Source organism: Daldinia vernicosa (genome assembly GCF_022497035.1).
Source record: "Daldinia vernicosa strain CBS 139.73 unplaced genomic scaffold F5Y00scaffold_11, whole genome shotgun sequence".
NCBI lineage: Eukaryota > Fungi > Ascomycota > Sordariomycetes > Xylariales > Hypoxylaceae > Daldinia > Daldinia vernicosa.
This window is the reverse complement of record NW_025953927.1, coordinates 609,357-628,801: the sequence shown is the minus strand read 5'-3', so window position 1 is coordinate 628,801 and position 19,445 is coordinate 609,357. Positions and strand designations below refer to the sequence as shown.

Genomic DNA, 19,445 nt, shown 5'->3' with positions numbered 1-19,445 from the left:
ACTAGCATCATAATTATATCCGTTTTCAAACCTACAATCTTGGGAATTATGTACCCTATCACTCTACACCAACCAACCCCTTACTAACCTCCCACAGCTTCTCCTCTTTCTCACCATCAAACGCCCACTCGCCATACCCGTACTCAATCGCATCGCCATCCGCCGGTGCGGGGCCAGCCACTGATACACCCTCGAGATACAAACCCCCCTTACCCTCTAACTCTTTCGAAACGGCAGCGTAGACGCTCGTTGCGCACGCCTGCTCTAGACTCACGAAATACTTCATTACCCGCTCGTCGCTCTTTGCGGCCTTCATCTCTTCCTGGCAGAATTTCTGCAGGTTGGGACTGACGAAACTGCCCGGGTTGAGGCTGTACCCGTGCAAGCCCTGTGTGCCGTAGAGTCGCTCGATTTGCGTTGCCACTGGCTTTAGGTGAGCGGGCTGGTCCGTTAAGATTAAGAAGGGAAGAGAGGGCAAGGGGGGACTGGAGGAAGAGGATTATACTTACTATAGATATTGGCCGTCTTAGACTGGCCGTCTACAAGGATGAGCGTTAGCTTTCTGGTGTTACTTATATACCTCCTACCTAGGTACCCAATAAGGAGAAGATTATCATAACATACATGCAGACCAACCCTCATATTCGCCCTCCAAGTTCAAGTTGTCGAAGCGCACGGGACCGTATCGATGGCCTAACGACGAGATATTCACTACGCGAGAATGGAACTCGGGAGTCGAGCTGGCGAGCAGGAGATCCTTCAGCAGGTAGAAGAGGAGGAAGTGCGATAGATGATTCGTCCCGAACTGCAGCTCGAAGCCGTCCTTGGTGCGGCCTTCAGGCGTCTTCATGACGCCGGCGTTGTTGATCAAAACGTTTAGCTTGCCGCCGCTTTGCCGCCGGAATTCGGCGGCGCATTTCCGGACGCTCGAAAGGTCGGTCTGGTCCATGAACAGGAGGTGCACGCGCCCCGCCTCGAGGAGAGAAGCCCCGAGGGCCTCGCGCGCTTTGTCGAGGTTCCGCGCCGTTGCGAAGATGGTGGCGCCCGTCAGCGCCAAAACTCGAACGGTTTCGGGCCCCATGCCGGAAGATACGCCTGTGATGAGGACGACCTTGTCGCCCATGGCTCCGACGAGGTCTTCGTCCTCGACTACATCTCGTCCGGTTGGTCGGGAGTCTCCCGGGCCGTTGACTACCTCCCATCTGCTACGCTCGGCATAGCGGCCGGTGAGTTGGAAGGGAACTCGTGATGTCACTGCCATGGCGGGAACTAACGCTCGTGGCTCATAGAGGATGCTCTATCTCCTCACTTGGATTGTAAAATGGGCTTTACGAATCTAGTAGGTAAAGTACGGTTTCGTTTAACTACACGCATGAAGACGAGTACCAAACCAAGCAGGAGCAGAGAAGCGGTCTACCTCCAGTTATCCTTTTCGAAGGATACAGCACGATATCTGGCTTAGCGTTTATCCCATACATAATATGCCATAAATATGAAGAGTCATAAGCCAGTATTAGTCCCATGATAGAGTCGGTATATCTGAACGCGAATAGGTTGAAACCGTAGCAGCCTTGTCTCCATAAGTTCCTATGTAGGACCCATTTCTTAACTCCAGTCTCCAGCGGAACCCCTAGCACATGCAGAAGGCAGATGGGACCTTTGGCAATATCGAGCCAATAAAATAGTGTAGCATTATATGTATATTATGTATATTAAATCCGAAGAGGCAGCATTGGGGCGCATAAGGATCACTCATCCACCATGAATAGTACCTAGTTCACAGAGGCTCTACACTACGTAAAGCTAAGCTCGTGAGAATTACTGCGATATATTACATACCTAGTTAAAGACCACGAATATTGTCTGTTCCCTTTAGGAGTGGCTTAAGCCCTTTAGCTAATAGATTTCTGCCGATGCGTCACTCAACCCGGGGGCTTATAGGCACGAGGTAGTCTTGAAAGAACCCCCCAATCATATATACATTGAATCATTGACACGGCATGTTAAGACAACATCCCGTGTGCCATCGAGTAGGAGGCTTCTTCGCAAGTTTTGGAGCATAGTCAGAGAAGCCTGGAGTGTTGAAACAAGTCAAGTATAAGAATAGGTAGTCATGCTAGGTAATTGTACAGGTAGTTGTCCAAACTCTTATAATAGTTTATATAAATCTATAGTCTATAGCTACCTCATATGGCGCCGCAGCTGCTAGACTGTTCCCTTGTTTATTTTCTAATCTTTCCTATACTAGGGTTGTTACTCTCGAGTCTGGTATATCTTCGCTTCCTAGCATGGTACCGACTCCGGCACGTCGACGGGCCCTGGCTCGCCTCTCTCTCGTACCTATGGTTGCTCTGGGCGACATTTAAACAGGGCCAAGGTATCAGCTTTACGAAACTCGACCAAGAGTACGGGTCTCTCGTACGCATCGGACCCAAAGATCTTATAACTAGCGATCCTGAGATTATCCGGCGGATGAGCGCCGCGCGGTCTAGATATCAGCGTTCGACGTGGTATAAACTGACCCGTGTAGACCCTTATTACGCATCTCTGTTCAGCATGACGGATACCGGCGAACACGCTAAGGTAAGGGCGCGAATGTCGTCCGGGTATAGGAATAAGGATAGCACGACAATAGAAGGTGTCGACGAACAGTTGGCCGAATTTGTGGCATTGATTCGACGCAAGTATTTGTCGTCGGATCACGAGTTACGATCATTGGATCTTGCTAGCAAGATAACGTTTCTCGCGATAGACGTCCTTAGCAAAGTCGCTTACGGTCGGGCTTTTGGCTACCTACGGACGGACTCGGACGTGCATGGCCATGTCGAGTCTATGGAGACTGCTATAAATTCTTTATCGGTGCTGCTTGACATTCCCTGGCTCGCGGGGCCAGTGTTCAGCAGGGCTTTCCTGGGTTTATTTGGACCAAAACCTACGGACGAGAGTGGGAGAGGGAAAATGATGGGGTGAGTACCTAACTTACAAGAAGTTAAGGTAACTACATAGTCTTCTAGGAACTAACTCGATCCTCGCGTGTGAAGAATTGCCCAGGCTATTACCTCCGAGGAACGTTTTGGACCTGATGCTAAGGACCGGCAAGACATGCTAGTACGGTTATCCCCTATCTCATACCTTCGGGTTTGCTGCTCTTCAAGTCACTGACATATGGGGGGTTATCTACCTTTACTAGGGATCATTCATAAAACACGGCTTCACGCGTCGTCAGTGCGAGACCGAAATCCCCTTCCAGATTATAGCCGGCAGTGCTACGATTGCTACAGCCATTTGTGGGACGATGCTTAGCTTACTATCGCTGCCTCGCGTTTACTTTAAACTGCGAGAAGAGATAGATGGGGCTATAGCTAGCGGTCTACTTTCATCGCCGATCAAGGAAGATGAGGCGATGAAGCTGGAATACCTACAGGTACGGATACATCTAGAAGAAGAAGGGAGGTCGGATTACTTGTACTAACAGCAATGGGTTAAAGGCAGTGATATATGAAGGCCTTCGTATCAATACTCCTTTATCAAGCCTCCTATCGAAAGAAGTTCCTCCCGAAGGAGATACAAGTAAGTGTGATCCAGTACCGCTAACATAGGCCACAACACAACTCGCAACAGGCTCAACCCCTTCTAAATCAGAAGCGACTAACACTGATTATCCCATAGTCGACGGCAAGTTTATCCCGGGGGGAACTCGCATCGGCCATAACAACTTCGCCATGCACCGTTCGACAGCCATCTTCGGCCGCGACGCGCACGTATTCCGGCCTGAGCGCTGGCTCGATATCGACGCGGAAAAACACTGTAGGATGACCGAGACTGTAGAGCTTATCTTCGGCTACGGCCAATTCGGTTGTCTGGGGAAGAATATTGCTTTCGTGGAGTTGAATAAGGTCTACGTTGAAGTAAGTAACTACTTCTATCTTCTGTCTTCTCTCCCCCCTTTCCCCTTCACACACATATATATATATACCTCCTACCATTCATTAGAGACAAAACGAACTCCCGATACACGTGAGCTAACGCAGCACCTTTGCTCAAGTTGCTCCGTTACTTTGATTTCCAGTTGATCGATCCAAAGAAGCCCATACACAGCGTGGATCGCAATATCTTCCTCCAGAAGGAGATGTGGGTGAGAGTAACGGAGAGAGCTTGATGGAAAGAAGATAACTAGCTATAATAGCGGTAGGAACTAGGCGAGGTCATGGGGACGCCCAACATACCTACAAGAATTCAGGCCACAAAGCGATAATCTTTTGTTAAAGGATATATTAATTGGGCGTCTGGAGACTGTTGTATAGATGATAATGAGGTCAACTACCAAGTATGTTATTGTATATGACTCCTATTTAGTAATTAAGCAGCTATTTCAAATATACTCGTGCCTATATGTCCCCCACCCCCATTGATGTCGAAAGTAAGTAATTCCGAATCGACGTTGAGTTCGTTGTGAGCTATCAGAAGGTCAGGTTCATTCGATGAAACGAACTGAAATGAGGAATACTTCAGCCGTCGATTCGACATCCACACCAGCAACACGAATTGGTAGAGTAGTGCTTGCTTTACTATTTGCATTGTGATCTGGGTGTATCTATACCTACAAAGAAGGGTATCGTATCTAGACCAACCCCAAACCGCCCGGGCCCGTGAAGCCAGTTTTTGTATCAACCAGCTATATTTCTTTTCTTCTCTTGTAACACAATGAGAACCGGCCCTTCTAGCCTCACATCCTCACGGCGTAAGAATATGTTTTTCCTAACATGTATAAATGCTGATTTGCATCGTCTAAATATCACTCATGGTTCCTGTACCGTAGCCTTAACCGAATTCTTCTTTTCCTGACCTTCAACCTGCAGGCGATGTAATGTCTTCATTACGAACTCGTATGTCATCATCGTTACCGTTGCTGCCGGAACGGCTCGCATCATATTGACACCCATGCCTGCGTAGAACGCTCTCCATCCCTCCTCGCGCAGAATAGTACGGAATGTCATAACCACGCCCCGATATTTAGGTTCAGGGGCAACACTGCATTCACTATTCGGTATGGAATTCCGACTGCCGGGTGTGGACTCCGAAACCCCTAGACCTTGTAAGTATTCACTTCCAGGAGTTGGCCGCCTCTGCGTTTGCAGTCTTGTCCGAATCACTTCGTGCGGATACGTGGCCGAGCTGGCCATAATTTTCGATAATATCGACGCGGAGAGCACACCAAACCAGTGACTCTGCTCATTGTCACCGCCCATTTCACCCATGGCCTGACCGGTAAATTTCTTCCGTAAGAATTCGTAAACAGGGAATTGCACAGCAACATGCGTCAAGCCCAGGAGTGCTGGGGTAAGTCCGGAATAGAATGATGATACACCTTCGGAAGAATACATTTTACGCGCAGCGTCGAGAGTTGAACGGTAGTGCCAGGGCGAGTCGATAGCTGGCCTAGAGGTTGGCGTGTTGCCTGATCGCGGGAACATAGATAGTTGTCTGTTGTATCCTGTACTAGACTGCGACATAAGTCGAGTTTTAATTACCCATATTGGGTTTGTTACCAACGTGCTGCTAGCTCCTGCTATGATTGAAGACGAGAAGTTGATGAAGAACTGATTTTTCTGCACTGTAGGATGAACCGAGTAATCAGTTATTGGCTTTGTTTTGGGTCTGCGCGGAAAGACTTACGCTTCTTGTCAGCCAAGAAAACCTTGCTCTTGTTGTAAACGGTAAACCAAACAGCCCAAGTCGGCAGGTAGCCAAGAATGATAGGCCCTAAACCTCTGTACATGCCGCGCAAACCTTCTTCCCTCCATATAATCTTCGCCGTACCCACGAGACCCGAATAGACCCTACGGTGACCAGCATATCTTCCTTGGTCTACGGGTATAAATCTTCCTTGAGCTTGTAGCTTTGTCTTAATAACATCGAGTGGGCAAGTGACGATGCCGGAAGTGAAGCCGCCTATGGCTCCGGCCAAAGCGTTAAACTGAGTATCGGACGCATTCGCGGCCCATCTTTGTACTAGACCTAGACCTGTAGAGTCGTGAAACTCCATCGCTGCTACCGCGGAAGCCAAAGCGCTCTGTTTTTCTTGGTGAGGTGTTTTCGCCGACGAAATGGTGGAAGTAGACGTCGGAGAGGGACGATGGGAGAAAACCCCATATTCTGCGGGATTGTGTGACGACGGCCCCGTCGTATGACTTTGAGCTTCGTCGTGAGACATGCCCTTGTCCGGTGGGTGAGTCCAAGTAGGACGGGAATCGGATTCGGGGCCTCTGGAAGCGATTCAGAGGCCCCGGTAAGCAAAAAACGTGTCTAAGGCGGGCGGCGTGAAGTGGAAAAGCGGTAAACGAAGGCAGGTGTGTGCGTACTAGACGAAAGACGGGTTCGCCCTCGAGTCCGGCCTAGAAGAGTCGTGATGGTGTGCGGTGTGCGGGGAATGCACCCTCGCAAATCCACCGTCCCGTCGACCCAGCAGCTACCGTCTATCACATGCCATTGACATTCGTAAGAGCGCCCGTCGAGCGAGTGAGGTAGAGCTTCGACTAGGCGTATGTAAAAGTGACTGATAGAGGGAGAAGAAAATGGGTGGATGCGAAGAGATGGTGATAAGAGAATTGTTGTGTCGAATTGGTATGTATCAAGTCCGAAGCAGAGGGTCGGACTTATACCAACTAGAGCGAAAAGCTAAGCGGGTTGGCGGGTCGCTGGGTCGCTTGGTTGCTGGGTACTTGCTAAGCTTAGTCGCTCTAAATCGTCAAACGTGATTGGGATTAGATATGGATCAATCGATGGAGAAAAGAGTGAGTCTACCCGACGAGCAGGTAGATTACATCAACTTTAGCGCGGGAATGAGGTGGACAAGAAAATCGTATCGATAGCACGTATGTAATGTACCGTACCGTATATTTAATATTTTTACCTAGGGAATAGGTACCTAACGATCTTTAGTAAGGATCAAGGCCAGGCGAGGAAAAAGAAGAAAAAAAAGAAAAAAAAAACGAGCCAAGGAATACAACAAAGATTGCGGTAATTTATATAAATGTGACTTTTAGTTGACTCCAGTTGAGTGATGTGCTTTGCTTTGTTGAGATTGAAAGTGTAAAAGCTCCTACTGTAGTGTAGGTAGGGTCTCGTGGGTACTAAATCGTATGTGTAAGAGGGTAAGCATTTATGTTGTCAGCAAGGAATTGAATGAAGCTCCATCGTCCTATGTGCCTGCCTCTGACGTACTAAGGTATTCTATCCAATCGCCTCTAACTACATATCTCCGTGTATTGTACCTCGCCTGTAACCAGATAGGTTATAGGTACTTCGCTCATTCCCGCATTCCCGCGCAATTGCACATCTTATTACATAGATACAATTCAATTGGGGTCTGCATGAATTAAGCTTTGGAGGTACACATGTACCACATGTACCTCTGATTAAACTAACACAAGATCCATTGCTATAGAAAGGGAAACCTGATCTGTATACATACCTAGGTATACAATAGTAAATAAGACGGAGTATAGCCACATTGAGCCAAATACTTCTTTGTCCTAAATAGTATGATGATGATGATGATGCCCGGTCTTCAGATGGGATACACAGCATAAGATGGAGGCTCTATGGTCTGGGCACATTCTTCCACTATTGAGAGAGGAGGGGAGGTACAATCAAGGTACCTAGGTACGGAAGTCCCCATCAAAAGTTTTGTCCATACGTGCCACCTGACAGCTTTTGATGCAGCTGTCTGGAACCTGACACCATGCGGCAGCCAAGATTAAAAATGTATACAAAATTTTAACTTTTATAACATATCCAATTTTAGCTTCAATATGCCAATGAAAACATTAAAGTTGAATCTATTATAAGTATAAAAGCTTCTTTATACGCCTATATAACTTTTATCGTTTGAGGAGAAGATTGTGAGTCATTATGTATAAGCGAAACATGCGCTCGATGGGCTACAGCTGTTGCCAAGCCCTGTCAAAGCTAGTCAAAAGCTAACAAGGGCTGGCTTATGGACAAAACTTTTGATGGGGACTTCCGTACATACCTAGTATCTAAGTTCGATCCGAGGGCCAAGTTCCCCGTTCCGGAGCCACCACCCAAGGGTACGGTGCATCACGTGACTCATCCAATCGTGAGAGAGCCATTTTGGAACATCAAATCCGAAAATCAAGCTAGTAACACTCTCAATCACGACAAAATACATTACGATTCTCGGGAGCTCCTCATACCGCCAGACAACACCTGCCAACCATCACAATGGCTACGTCCTACCCGACTCTCGCGCCCTTCGTTTTCAAGCGACCTTGGCTGAAGAACCTCCTCAAGCCCGTCGCGGACTGGTACACAAATGCCGCCGGGTACCGCCAACTCGGTCTTCGGTACGCAAATACTCTCAATTGAGGGCCCGACGATGGGTCATGTCATAGTGGTAGATGAATCCGGGTTACTAATACTAATACGCCTTTCTTACAGAGCCGACGATCTGATTGTCGAGGAGGACGAGAACGTCATCAGGGCATTGAAGCGCCTGCCGCCAAAAGAAGCTTACGACCGTGTCTACCGACTCCGACGTGCGTTCCAGGCCAGCACCGTCCACAAGCTACTCCCCAAGGAGGAGTGGACCAAGCCTGAGGAGGTAAGCCCAGAAAGCTACTTTGACGGGACCATGCGATACCCCCCTCGAAGCACCCATGCTGACAGAATTGGTGGAATAGGATGTCCCGTACCTGGTACCGTTGATCAACCAGATCCACGCCGAGGAGAAGGAGAAGCAGGCTTTGGACACTCTGTCCGTCGTTCGAAACCATTAAATATAAATAGAGTCGAACGGCAAAATTGTACAATTAAACCTGCGTTAACGAGAAGAATAGAGTGATTGGACAAGCTTGTCCGCAAGGAGTCCAGGTTGTACCGACGAATTGAACGTTCCAAGATATCATACCTGTATATACCTAGACCTTTTCGTCTCCTCTCAACCCGTACAATTCTAGTCTAAGAGTTTAGCAAGTTCCGTCCATTGACTCTTGGTGCTTTATGGATTTAGCGTTTGGCCTCGACGATGAACTATGGCGCATAACGTCTAGACCTATGCTAGATTTTGACAAAGTTACTAGGTTTAATGAATAACCACTTAATTTGTACTATTAAGCAACCAGAGCATTACACTTCTACAGATTAAACACTGACATAAGAGCATACGCAACAGCTTGCATATATTAGTTTTGCTGGGTTATCTACTGAACAGCGCTTTCGATACCCTACGAGCTCCTGAAAACACCGGTTCTCTACGGCTGAGGTTCAAAACCCTGTGCAAACTATATTGCCAGTGAGATGTCGCGACAGCAGTTAGTCAACAAAACTCCGTGCAGCACACCCCACATGCGCACATTTCGGCGCCTTCGCCTGCCTCCAGGATCCGTCTGAAGACAATATGAACAGCCAAATTCTATTACAGAAAGTTCATGGCGCCCCGGTCATAACATGCCATCGTGGCCTTTCCCAAGCACGACAAAACATACAAGTCCAACCAGCTCGACCAACCATCCAACCGACCGACCGACCAACCAATATATATGAGGCGCGGAACGTCGAGGTGGGGAGTGCGTAACGAAGGCTGCGAGATTTGATTCTCAAGGTTGAAGCGCGCTTGCTGGTATGAATTACCGGACTTCCACTCCCCTTTCGAACGCTATGCCAAATAAAGAAAAAAGTTAAACGGCGCGAGGGTCGATTTATCCTATCCTTTCCCAACGCCTCGTTGCCCAACGTATCTGACGGTGCTGGTATTTTCATGCAGTGATGTAGCGTGTTTCGTGAGTTGCTCGTACAAGTATTACGTTCCCTGTCTCGCCTAGATATCGAATGCTCGAGATTGGCGGACCGATTTGATACACTGAAGGAATGCGAGTATGTCAGACAAGGAAATATTATTCTAAAATGCTTCGTTTCCGAAAAGCTGGGTGCCGCTAGTCTACGCGTTCCCTGGCTTCTCTTCTGTGTCGATATGCCAGACGACATAATTAGGCAGACCGATGACTTCGTAGCCTGCTCTTTTGGCCATCTTTGCGAAACCCTCTGTCTCGGCTTGATTCTCAAATGCGTAGCATGGGAAGTTGATACCTATGCAAGTCTCTATTAGTCTTCGTCTTCTAGATTAGCGTGGAGTACAAACCTGATCGGTGAACATCTGCCTTCACCAGGATATTAACGCCGCCGATACCATCAAGCTCAATTTCCTCATCCGGGTCGTTTCGCCAATCGCCCATCCGTGCCATGTAGGTTCTACCCGTGTCATATTGCTTGTAACCTTCGGGACGATAATGTGTTAGTAGCTAGAGTCAAAATTCCAGAACATATTCATACCTTCTGCTAAAACTATATTCTTGTCTAGTTTAGACGCGAGTTTTAGACCTTTGTCTGACTCGATCCAAGAGTTATAATCGACTGTATCCAAAGTTAGCCGGAATACTAAAATCACCCCGAAAGGTATGCTTACATCTGCCTTCAATATCGTATTTGTTATCCCCCGTGCCTTCGTAACGGTGGAACCAAATGTCTATACCATGTCAGTAGGAAGGCCTTAGATATAATTCCTGAAGGGGAAATCATACTGGGAACTAGAATGTCTCGATCGTGAGCGATGAAGTCCTCAAGGATCTTCTTAGGGCTATCTACGATGTCGACATCGCGCCAGTATACCCAAGAATGTTCTGGCTTCAATGCAGCGGACAGCAAATAATTCCTAGCGCGACCCATGGCCTTTCGTCGTGGACCCTGAGCCTCGAAACTATGTCGATCCTCAACAGACTGGCTAAGTTGAGTACCGAAATTCTTTTCTACAACCATTACACTGTTGAACGGGATATTATCTGGGCGCTTCTGAATGCGATCAAGCTCCATGCCCAACACACCTAGGGTGTCATCAGTCGAGTCCCCAACAAGGAATGCGAGGTCGATGAGGCGATGAGGATACGTCAGCTCAGCAATAAGTTCGAAGTATTTTGAGAGGTACGGCGCAGCATCCTTGAGGGGCGTTAGTAGGAGTACTCGTTCGTTGTTGTCGATAGCCTGGCGCGTGGACCTAATTCCGTTGAGGTCGACATGTGTTATCGACGATTCGTTGATGGTAATCGGAGCATGGTGGTTAAATATAACAGGAGTTTGTAGGTGAGCGTTCCACGCCTGTTGTTCGTTAAGTGTCATATCCATTGGGGGTTTTGAAGGGCCCCAGCAGTAGAAACTATAGAAAGGCCAGGCACGTCAGTAAGATGCAGGTTTATAATGATTACTACGAAATAGAACGATACCTTTGCATCTCGCTTGCTGAGGTTCTGATACCGCGCCATAGTAATAAAATGATACCGGCGACGGCGATAGAAAGGAGCACGCGGGTTCTTGTTAAGAAGATCCAGATCGCTCTGGTGCGTGGAAGCTGTGATCTTGCAGACTTCCAAGTAATGCCGCCTTTAGGAAGAAGCATGGCGAACGAGCTCTTCGGGCGGCCCTTAGCACCACCCTAACTTTGCGCGAAACAGGCGAATGAAGGGAAAGTTGAACGTCAAATGCGAATGGGAGGCGGGCTCTTGCTCGTTCCTTGGGCCGGCCTCGTTCGGGGTATTACAGTATGGAAGGGATAAAACAATGGTAAGAAGGGCGGCTAGACAACGAATATCTTCAGGATCAACGAATGGAATAATTAGATCGATCTCGAGATATTGCTGATAAGAAGGTCGGCCTTATGTTATCGCGGTTGTCTCTTGATTGCGAAGATATGAAAATCGGCACCAAAGATTAATGAAGTGAATTGGCGCGGCGGGTTCCAAATTGGACGAACCGGTTATGTTGAAAAAAGTCAAGATGGGGGTGGTCATGCAGCGGTAGGTTTTGGTAGGTTTTGGTAGGTTTATTTTAGTTAACACGAAACGTAACTGGCCTGGAACCACTGGCGGCTTGAGATGCACGCAGCACAACTAAACTACACTAAGCCCCCCAAAGTCAAGACTTGGAAAGACCCACAGGCGCTTATGGTTTTAAGAGTGGAGAACGAGGAGGCATATGTACATAATGTCCGTTAGGTACATATTAGTGATGTATCTCTATTGCGTAAACCGCTTATTCGATGTACCTACCTCTGGCTGTATTGCCTAACAATTTCGACGTCTTGCTTAAACGGTACCTATCAAGTAATTGCTTGGTATTACATAGGAACTTTATGAACATTTGTGTACAAAGTTAACGTGTATTTTATTTCAACATTCTTTGCTTCTATTATTATACGGATTTGGTGCGTGCTCAGCTCAGACCAGACTGCATCGAAATTTTAGGGGTAATTGGGTTTATTATGTAGACCTTTGCTTGGCTTGGCATGCAGAACGAAATGTGAGTTTTCAACTAAGAGATTACATTGCTAGGGTCACATACTGCGCTACAACGTATCCTTTTTGAATTCACCAACCATTTTCAGCAAATAGTGAACATAAGTTTGCTAGATCCCCTAAATGACCTTTGCCTTCTCCTGTTTAATACTTGTAATAAATAGTAAGTTGTAAGCATGACATAGTATGGGTATGGATAATATATGTATGTTAGTTAGGCGACATAGGAAACGGTAAGTCGCATAGGAGAATTCCATCTGCACTCCAGCGTTAAGACTGGACCATACCTAGGTACGCCAATCATTAGTCTAAAAGTATGTATGGTTGCGGAACCGACAGAATGGATAGGGGATCTAGCTCTTATTATGTAGATCGAGGGTTAACTTTGTAAATAGAAAGACTCGATACCCCAGAAGAGAAATACCCATCTCACCTACATAGTAAAGACCAGGGCTAATAGGCAACCACCTTCTTTATTAGTATTGATATGAGTCAGAAGTGAACTATTTTTATTGGCTCTAGCATCTTTTCTCTCTACATCCAGATGACAAAGCAAAGCCGCAAGTTAAACCGCCCGGAAGAAATAAGACAACTCGGAATGCACTTCATAGACCTAACTACACTTTATATTAGAAGTTAGAATATGTTATATTTTGTTCCTTACTCAATCTGTATTTATATATCCTCTATATTTCCCAATTTATGCGAAAGAATTACCTAAGAACATTCAATTATAATTATTCTCTATTTTATGCAGTCGGTAATCAAGTCGATGATCCTCACTTAAACAACTAATCGCAGCAGATCTCATCTTACTGAATCGTACTTCGCCGTGAAGCCTTCCCTCCGTGAACTACACATGCCTCCTCAAAGTTATCAAAACATTATTTTGAAGTCCTGTTTATATCTTTGCGAATCAATCGTGAGGCCAGCGCAAACATTCACATTCTCATATCTTGCAACACAGAGACGCCATTTATATCACAGTGGCTTCGGGAAATACTTGTTTACACCTTTACTACGACAGAATTTATCACATAATTACCAAATAGTAAATATGGCCACGCGGAGGTCTGCGCGATTGAGCGCCATGTCGACAAGCTCAGACTCAAAATTAGCTCCTACATCTGCCGTGGCACCTAAAAGCCGTAAGAGAAAAGCGACGTCAGATCCACCGCAGGAGAATGGCTCGAACGAAACCGTAGATGAAAGCACAATAGCAACGGCACCCACAACTCCCAAGAGGCGTCGTGTTCAAAAGAAATCCGTTGATCCTCCACCCGCAACGCCTACTCCGAGTAACGCGCTGCTCATGAGCAACCCGGCCAAGACGTTCGAAACACCAAAACCGAAAGCAGCAGCTGTGAGGCGACTAGCAGATCCAAACGCCACTAATGCGACGCTTCTCTCGCCGGAGACATCTCGAGTCGTGACTAGGCACATATCCCCATCTAAGGCGCCGGCCAGTCAGGTAACGACGACCAATCTCCTCGAAGAGGCATGCAAGCACCTCATCAGCGTCGACGAGCGAATGAAGCCTCTAATTGAGAAGCATCACTGCCGAATTTTCTCAGAAGAGGGGTTGAATGAGAAGATCGATCCTTTCGAATCTCTATGCAGTGGCATTATTTCGCAACAAGTTTCAGGGGCAGCGGCCAAGGCCATCAAGCAACGGTTTATTGACTTGTTTGACAACGGCGGTAGATTCCCGCATCCGTCCCAGGTTGCGGCCTGTACCATTGAGCGGCTGCGTACAGCGGGTCTTTCACAACGGAAGGCCGAGTACGTGCAAGGACTGGCAGAGAAGTTCGTCAACGGCGATCTGAGCGCTCAAATCCTACTAGATGCCCCGTACGACGTTGTGTTAGAGAAACTAACTGCGGTGAGAGGGCTCGGCCGTTGGTCCGTCGAGATGTTCGCTTGTTTCGGACTGAAGAGGCTAGATGTCTTCTCTTTGGGCGACCTAGGAGTACAGAGAGGCATGGCTGCATTTGTCGGACGCGATGTGGCCAAATTGAAAAATAAGGGCGGGAAATGGAAGTATATGTCAGAAAAGGAGATGCAAGAAATATCTGAAAAGTTCGCTCCATATAGGAGTGTATTTATGGTACGTATAAGAGCGCATCGGTTTGACACAAGGAAGCCCGTTTCTCAATCTACCCCCGAAGCTCCTTCATCTGCATTAGCTAACAGTCAACAGTGGTATATGTGGAGAGTCGAGGAGACGGATGTGAGTACATTGGAATAAGATGGTCTACCTAGGCAAGCATTAGTTGGAATTCGGCTTGTCTTCTAGGTCAAGTATACGTTGATATTGCATATTCGCCAATAATAGACAAGTTCTCAACCTTTCATGGGCTATTCCTTGCACTTGCCAACGATCAACAAAGGGGGCTCTTAGGGGCTGATTTACTAGATCAATAAGGGGTATAAGGAGCTTGATATCCTCCTACACTTTCGATCTACGAATGCGACCTGAGTTGGTCTAGCTCAAGGAAAACCTATCAGATTGTACCAATATACTAGAAGAGATTTCGTATAAGCGGTGTTATTCGGTTTAAGATAGCGCCATACGATAATTTTTAACAAACCTCGGGCAAGGCTTAGGTATCGACATAACAATCCTCGTCAGCTTACGCAAGCTTGTGTCGTATTTGAAGACATGAGTAGCATACTATATCAAGCTCGTTGGAAGGCTCGCATAGCTCCTAGCCCCAAAAGTCTGCCCGTACCCAAAGAAGAAAAATCCCCGCGTGCCAGATGTAGAGATGTTGAGCTGGACGGCCCGCTTCGGGAGCACGGCAACACCGGGCGTAAAAGTGTCCATCTCGGCGGCCTTCACACCATCATTGAGACAACTAACAGTGCGTTTTGCAAGACAGTCACAGCCGCCATGCTGCCAGTTCTGACATATTCTATGTTAAAATACGCCGAAGGCTATAGAGCCTCCGCGTCATTGATGTAAAGACCGACGCGTAACCCTTGCGTTACCGCGTCACCATTATATCGCCTTGTCATATATATGAGACCACGCTAACAGGACCAGATTTATTCAGGCAACCGGAGCATCTTTCCAGACAGAAGCCTACACGAATCACGTCTACTTCAGACAGTTGTAGACGTGATCCATGTTTGTCGGCGGTTGGGCGGGCGGTATCTCTAGGTGAATTCTCTTTGCGTCATCCGGGGCGACTGCGAAGACAAGGATATACAAATATCCTAGATGGACAGGGTGTATAGTGTTGCAGTAGCAACTATAGTAGCGGCGAGCGAAATCGATCCAAGCAGAGGCCTTACTTGCTTACTCTCCCGTGACACCCCACAAGTTAGACGTTTTGTTCGGGGAATCCGTTATGTAGGTAGCTAGCGAGCCTCCTCCGGATGTTCATTGATAATACGTCGTGGAACCCAGGGGGATGAACGTACCAGGAATTCATGTTATCTCGGAGACTTATAATATTCACAGCCATCTACCAAGTTATTCCCCCCTGCACCGTCGATACACTTTGCTGAATATAACATCTACAGCACCCCCAATAAAAATATATGCCATCCGGGCGCCAGCACGCAGAAACTCGACCAATGGACAATACACGCCGACCCTCTTGCGGGTTCATGTTAGGGACTGTATAACACCGCAGTCCAGGAATACACCAAGCGAAACCTCACGTGTACCTCGGATAGACTCCCCACCATCTCAGGAGTGCTCCGGTTCCTGGATCAGTATTGCAACGAGGTCTTCCTTTGAGGGCTCCCGGCGAAACAGTTCCCCTATTATCCTAGGTACTTTGGCACCCAACTGGGTCATCACGGCGACTCGATGGATGGCTTAGTTGGAGTTGGGTAGGATGGACGGACCAGATGTGAAATTCAGCTAGAGAAGCAGTTGATGCATGGTGGGGATGCGAACCGAGATATTCGTCCCGAAACTCGGGGATCTGATATTTCATTTCGCAGTGCAAAAGGGGTTGCATTGCCCCAAGACCAGACCCCTTCGGACGACGAGCTTATGAACTAGCTCAATGCCTCTTCGCACATACGATTGTGAGTTCATCCGAACAACTAACTGCGCCATGAACGCTCATGAAGTGGCGTCCCTCTTATAGGTATCTAAGGTAGAAGTCTTCACGCAACAACACTTACACCATAGGTTTCGCGAGCAATATTGATTTGAGACCGGCGATGACCTCTATCCCGGTATACCTAGGCCACCTAAGACGTATTTATCTATCGTAGGGCTGTCGGGCTCACTCATTGCCCAGGACCAGGCAAAGTGGACGTGGGACAACTTCTGTCTGGAATGATGATATTGGGTGGCTAAGTTATCTGAGTATAGTCGCTTGCATCCCATATGAAATTGGTGTATTCAATGGGAGTATGGGCACATGCCATTATCGTCGGTATCAATGTTGTTGGACTTTACTTCAACATTGCGGCTATGACTATAATATTCAATGTCTTATTAGATATTATCGTTGCTATTGTCATCATTACCATTGATGGTAGAGACATATAAGTAGCCAATACCTACCTACGTATTTTTATAGGTCGTGTTGCATGTAGGTATCATTTCATGTTGTATGCAAACTCGTATAGGGGGTCACGTTACGATATTTTTCTTCTATTATTTAAAATTTTTTTTTCTTCACCGATTACATTGGGTACATAGCTGCAACAAGACTCATATACGGGTGGTACGATACTTGGGGTTACTTGAAGGAGGCTTAGCAGTCTAAGACAACTTCAATTTGACGGGTTCGCTAATAATATGCATCAAGTCTTACAAGATTGGTATTGAGTTGAAGGTAAATATTATTGAATATATTTGTTATCTATCGTAATCGAGTCGAAATTCTAAGGGATTGCTGCGTAGCTGCTCGTGTCCCAAATATTCTGAACATTCAAACCAATTTCGGTTAATTATTGACACATGCCACTTTGACTTTATGATAGATATACCTACTCTCTTCGTATTTTGATGAGTCGGTTATTGGCATTGTTGAAAACCTAGCATATATAAATTATTTACGGGTAAAGCATATTCTCGAGCCTCACCTTTTATTTACGCTAATGAAATTGCCGTTGGGTATATATCATAGGAGATGGGTGTGTGATGCTAATCCATGACGCAGTTCCGACAAGGAGAAGACGCCGCTAGTTGTCAATTTTGTCGCAGACCCGTGGTATCAAGAGGGCCGAGACGCAGCGGCGTGCGTACGAGGAACGAATAGGATTGCATCGGTCGACAATTGCCACGATGAGGTGGAGTTGTGTTCAACTGCTTGTCAATACGAAAAGAAATATACATGCGTTTTCCTCGTGTTCGAGCGACAACAAGTCAAGTTGCGGTCCAAGTGACGCGTAAGCGGCGCCGCTGACGGTATTTGAATGGCGGTTGTATCTTTATGGATTTTTGCTTGGACGGGATTGTGTTATTCCAGCAGTTTCGGCTGCGAAATGCGTGTTCCAGCGACAAAGAAGTGGGAAGAGATGGATTATCAGAACAATAAATACCTAGATACATACTACTAGGCGGAGGTAGCCTTTCCCCTAATCAAGTTTAGTGTATAGAGCTAAGCTTCTTAGCATCCACTACGCATGCATTCCCATGCTACACCACAAGCCTCTTTCCATAATGTGCCTGGACCATATGCGCCACTAAAATAGGATAGGCCAAGCTTAATTGATGCATACACGGTCTGAAAAGGGGTGGGACTATAAATGTACAAGGGTACAGCAGACATCGATAGGGAGGTGACATCCATTAATGGGTGCCGCGGCCGGGAATAGAACAGAATGGAGCTTCCTTAAAGATTTAATTTTGAATCGAGATTCTTCCAGAATTGAAAGCGATGGGAACCAAGTCATGGCATGATTCCCGTCGCAGAATCGATAAAATGACAAAACAAAAACCCCGTCTGCTTCTCGATGCACATACATATACCAAATGATAAAAACTTTGTATTTGTTAAAATATCTAACTAATTTACCTGTGTAATAAGTTCTACAGCGCTGACTGAGGCGGCTTATGTGTGGACCTTTCGAAGCTGCATCAAGCACAATATATACCTATTTAGCGAACGTAGCTCTCGCATGTGAACGATAACCACAATAGGATGGGGTAATCGACACGGGGGCTACGGTGAATATACGTAGGCAAGACCTGCAAGCTGCATGGGAGATTGTTGCTATGGTAAGTATGCGTCAACCCAGTCTATCACGGTCTAGGATCGGCATTATCTATCCTCGTCATCTTCCGTACTACTGGCACACTATATATGTTAGGTATGAATGGGCGAATAATTGTTGTAAAAACAAGCTCGGCCATAGGTATTACGTAGGGTCTAGGCTGTAAATTTTCAGCTGTCAAGTTCCGCGCTTCTGTACATAAATATTAGGTGGTGGAATCCGGGAAAGGGCATTACGTGAAACGACGTAGAAACAATTCCAGAATCAGATCAAGGTGAGAGTGGATTATGCTATAGCGTGGTGGGTAAAAAATTGACACCGATCAGACCGACGGGCAGCAGTTATATTAGTCTCATACGTATGATCCGCTGAGAACCTATCCCTCGATATGAACTGCGATGTGAATTGACGGAGGTGGATGCCCTACGGAATAAACCCTGCAGGTATTCCTTGCTTTTGCCGAACTAGGTCCATGAAAAATGAGGAGCCAATCTCGCCAAGTAGTTGACTTGATATGAAAATTACAACACCATAATTTTTACTATTCATACGGTATTACCCTTGCTATCTTGGCTCCCTCTTGGATACTTGTACATACGATGCGCGTATCTGTCTATCTTAGGTATGTTGTACAGATAGATGTTATGTATGTTCCGGCATTCTAGTTCGCAAAAGGATGAGGAGGTATTTTGCTCTTTCTTCCAATTGCATGAAGGACGGATGTGCTGATAGGGCGAGAAAAGAACGGAAAAGAACGACATGCATTGGTGACGATGTAAATACGAAGACATGTCAAAAGGAGTTAACTGTGCAACACCTAAAGAAAGATACGGATATACTTGGTTGCCAGGTTGCTCGAACATCTTGGCTGCCCTTTCTGTTTTGATCAAT

The 19,445-nt window shown here is 46.7% G+C and overlaps 6 protein-coding genes across 6 annotated transcripts; 3 read left to right on the top strand and 3 right to left on the bottom strand.

Moving 5' to 3' along the window:
- Window positions 1–20: 20 nt before the first annotated feature.
- F5Y00DRAFT_267937 (short-chain dehydrogenase) lies at window positions 21–1,462 on the bottom strand. The gene is made up of 3 exons (XM_048012161.1): window positions 625–1,462; window positions 510–539; window positions 21–423 (listed from the first exon to the last, which is right to left on the bottom strand). The coding sequence occupies exons 1-3, from the start codon at window positions 1,259–1,261 to the stop codon at window positions 59–61; spliced, it is 1,032 nt and encodes a 343-aa protein (XP_047867212.1). The 5' UTR covers window positions 1,262–1,462; the 3' UTR covers window positions 21–58.
- A 728-nt stretch (window positions 1,463–2,190) lies between these two features.
- On the top strand, window positions 2,191–4,266 carry F5Y00DRAFT_267933 (cytochrome P450; the record flags this gene model as incomplete). Its single annotated transcript, XM_048012160.1, has 7 exons — window positions 2,191–2,500; window positions 2,531–2,966; window positions 3,042–3,108; window positions 3,191–3,424; window positions 3,489–3,570; window positions 3,670–3,908; window positions 4,046–4,266. 7 exons carry the CDS (start codon window positions 2,191–2,193, stop codon window positions 4,157–4,159), a joined length of 1,482 nt encoding a protein of 493 aa, XP_047867211.1. The 3' UTR covers window positions 4,160–4,266.
- Window positions 4,267–4,688: 422 nt separating this feature from the next.
- Window positions 4,689–6,394, bottom strand: F5Y00DRAFT_18949 (mitochondrial carrier). The gene is made up of 2 exons (XM_048005147.1): window positions 5,677–6,394; window positions 4,689–5,614 (listed from the first exon to the last, which is right to left on the bottom strand). Exons 1-2 carry the CDS (start codon window positions 6,212–6,214, stop codon window positions 4,800–4,802), a joined length of 1,353 nt encoding a protein of 450 aa, XP_047867210.1. The 5' UTR covers window positions 6,215–6,394; the 3' UTR covers window positions 4,689–4,799.
- Window positions 6,395–8,053: 1,659 nt separating this feature from the next.
- On the top strand, window positions 8,054–9,138 carry F5Y00DRAFT_230830 (putative ubiquinol--cytochrome-c reductase). The gene is made up of 3 exons (XM_048006949.1): window positions 8,054–8,369; window positions 8,464–8,626; window positions 8,706–9,138. The coding sequence occupies exons 1-3, from the start codon at window positions 8,248–8,250 to the stop codon at window positions 8,799–8,801; spliced, it is 381 nt and encodes a 126-aa protein (XP_047867209.1). The 5' UTR covers window positions 8,054–8,247; the 3' UTR covers window positions 8,802–9,138.
- An 823-nt stretch (window positions 9,139–9,961) lies between these two features.
- On the bottom strand, window positions 9,962–11,719 carry F5Y00DRAFT_267930 (glycosyltransferase family 62 protein; the record flags this gene model as incomplete). The annotated part of the gene is made up of 6 exons (XM_048012159.1): window positions 11,298–11,719; window positions 10,602–11,230; window positions 10,487–10,546; window positions 10,354–10,434; window positions 10,163–10,297; window positions 9,962–10,110 (listed from the first exon to the last, which is right to left on the bottom strand). The coding sequence occupies exons 1-6, from the start codon at window positions 11,468–11,470 to the stop codon at window positions 9,962–9,964; spliced, it is 1,227 nt and encodes a 408-aa protein (XP_047867208.1). The 5' UTR covers window positions 11,471–11,719.
- Window positions 11,720–12,922: 1,203 nt separating this feature from the next.
- On the top strand, window positions 12,923–14,820 carry F5Y00DRAFT_18888 (DNA glycosylase). Its single transcript, XM_048005131.1, has 2 exons — window positions 12,923–14,472; window positions 14,566–14,820. Exons 1-2 carry the CDS (start codon window positions 13,225–13,227, stop codon window positions 14,611–14,613), a joined length of 1,296 nt encoding a protein of 431 aa, XP_047867207.1. The 5' UTR covers window positions 12,923–13,224; the 3' UTR covers window positions 14,614–14,820.
- Window positions 14,821–19,445: the final 4,625 nt, after the last annotated feature.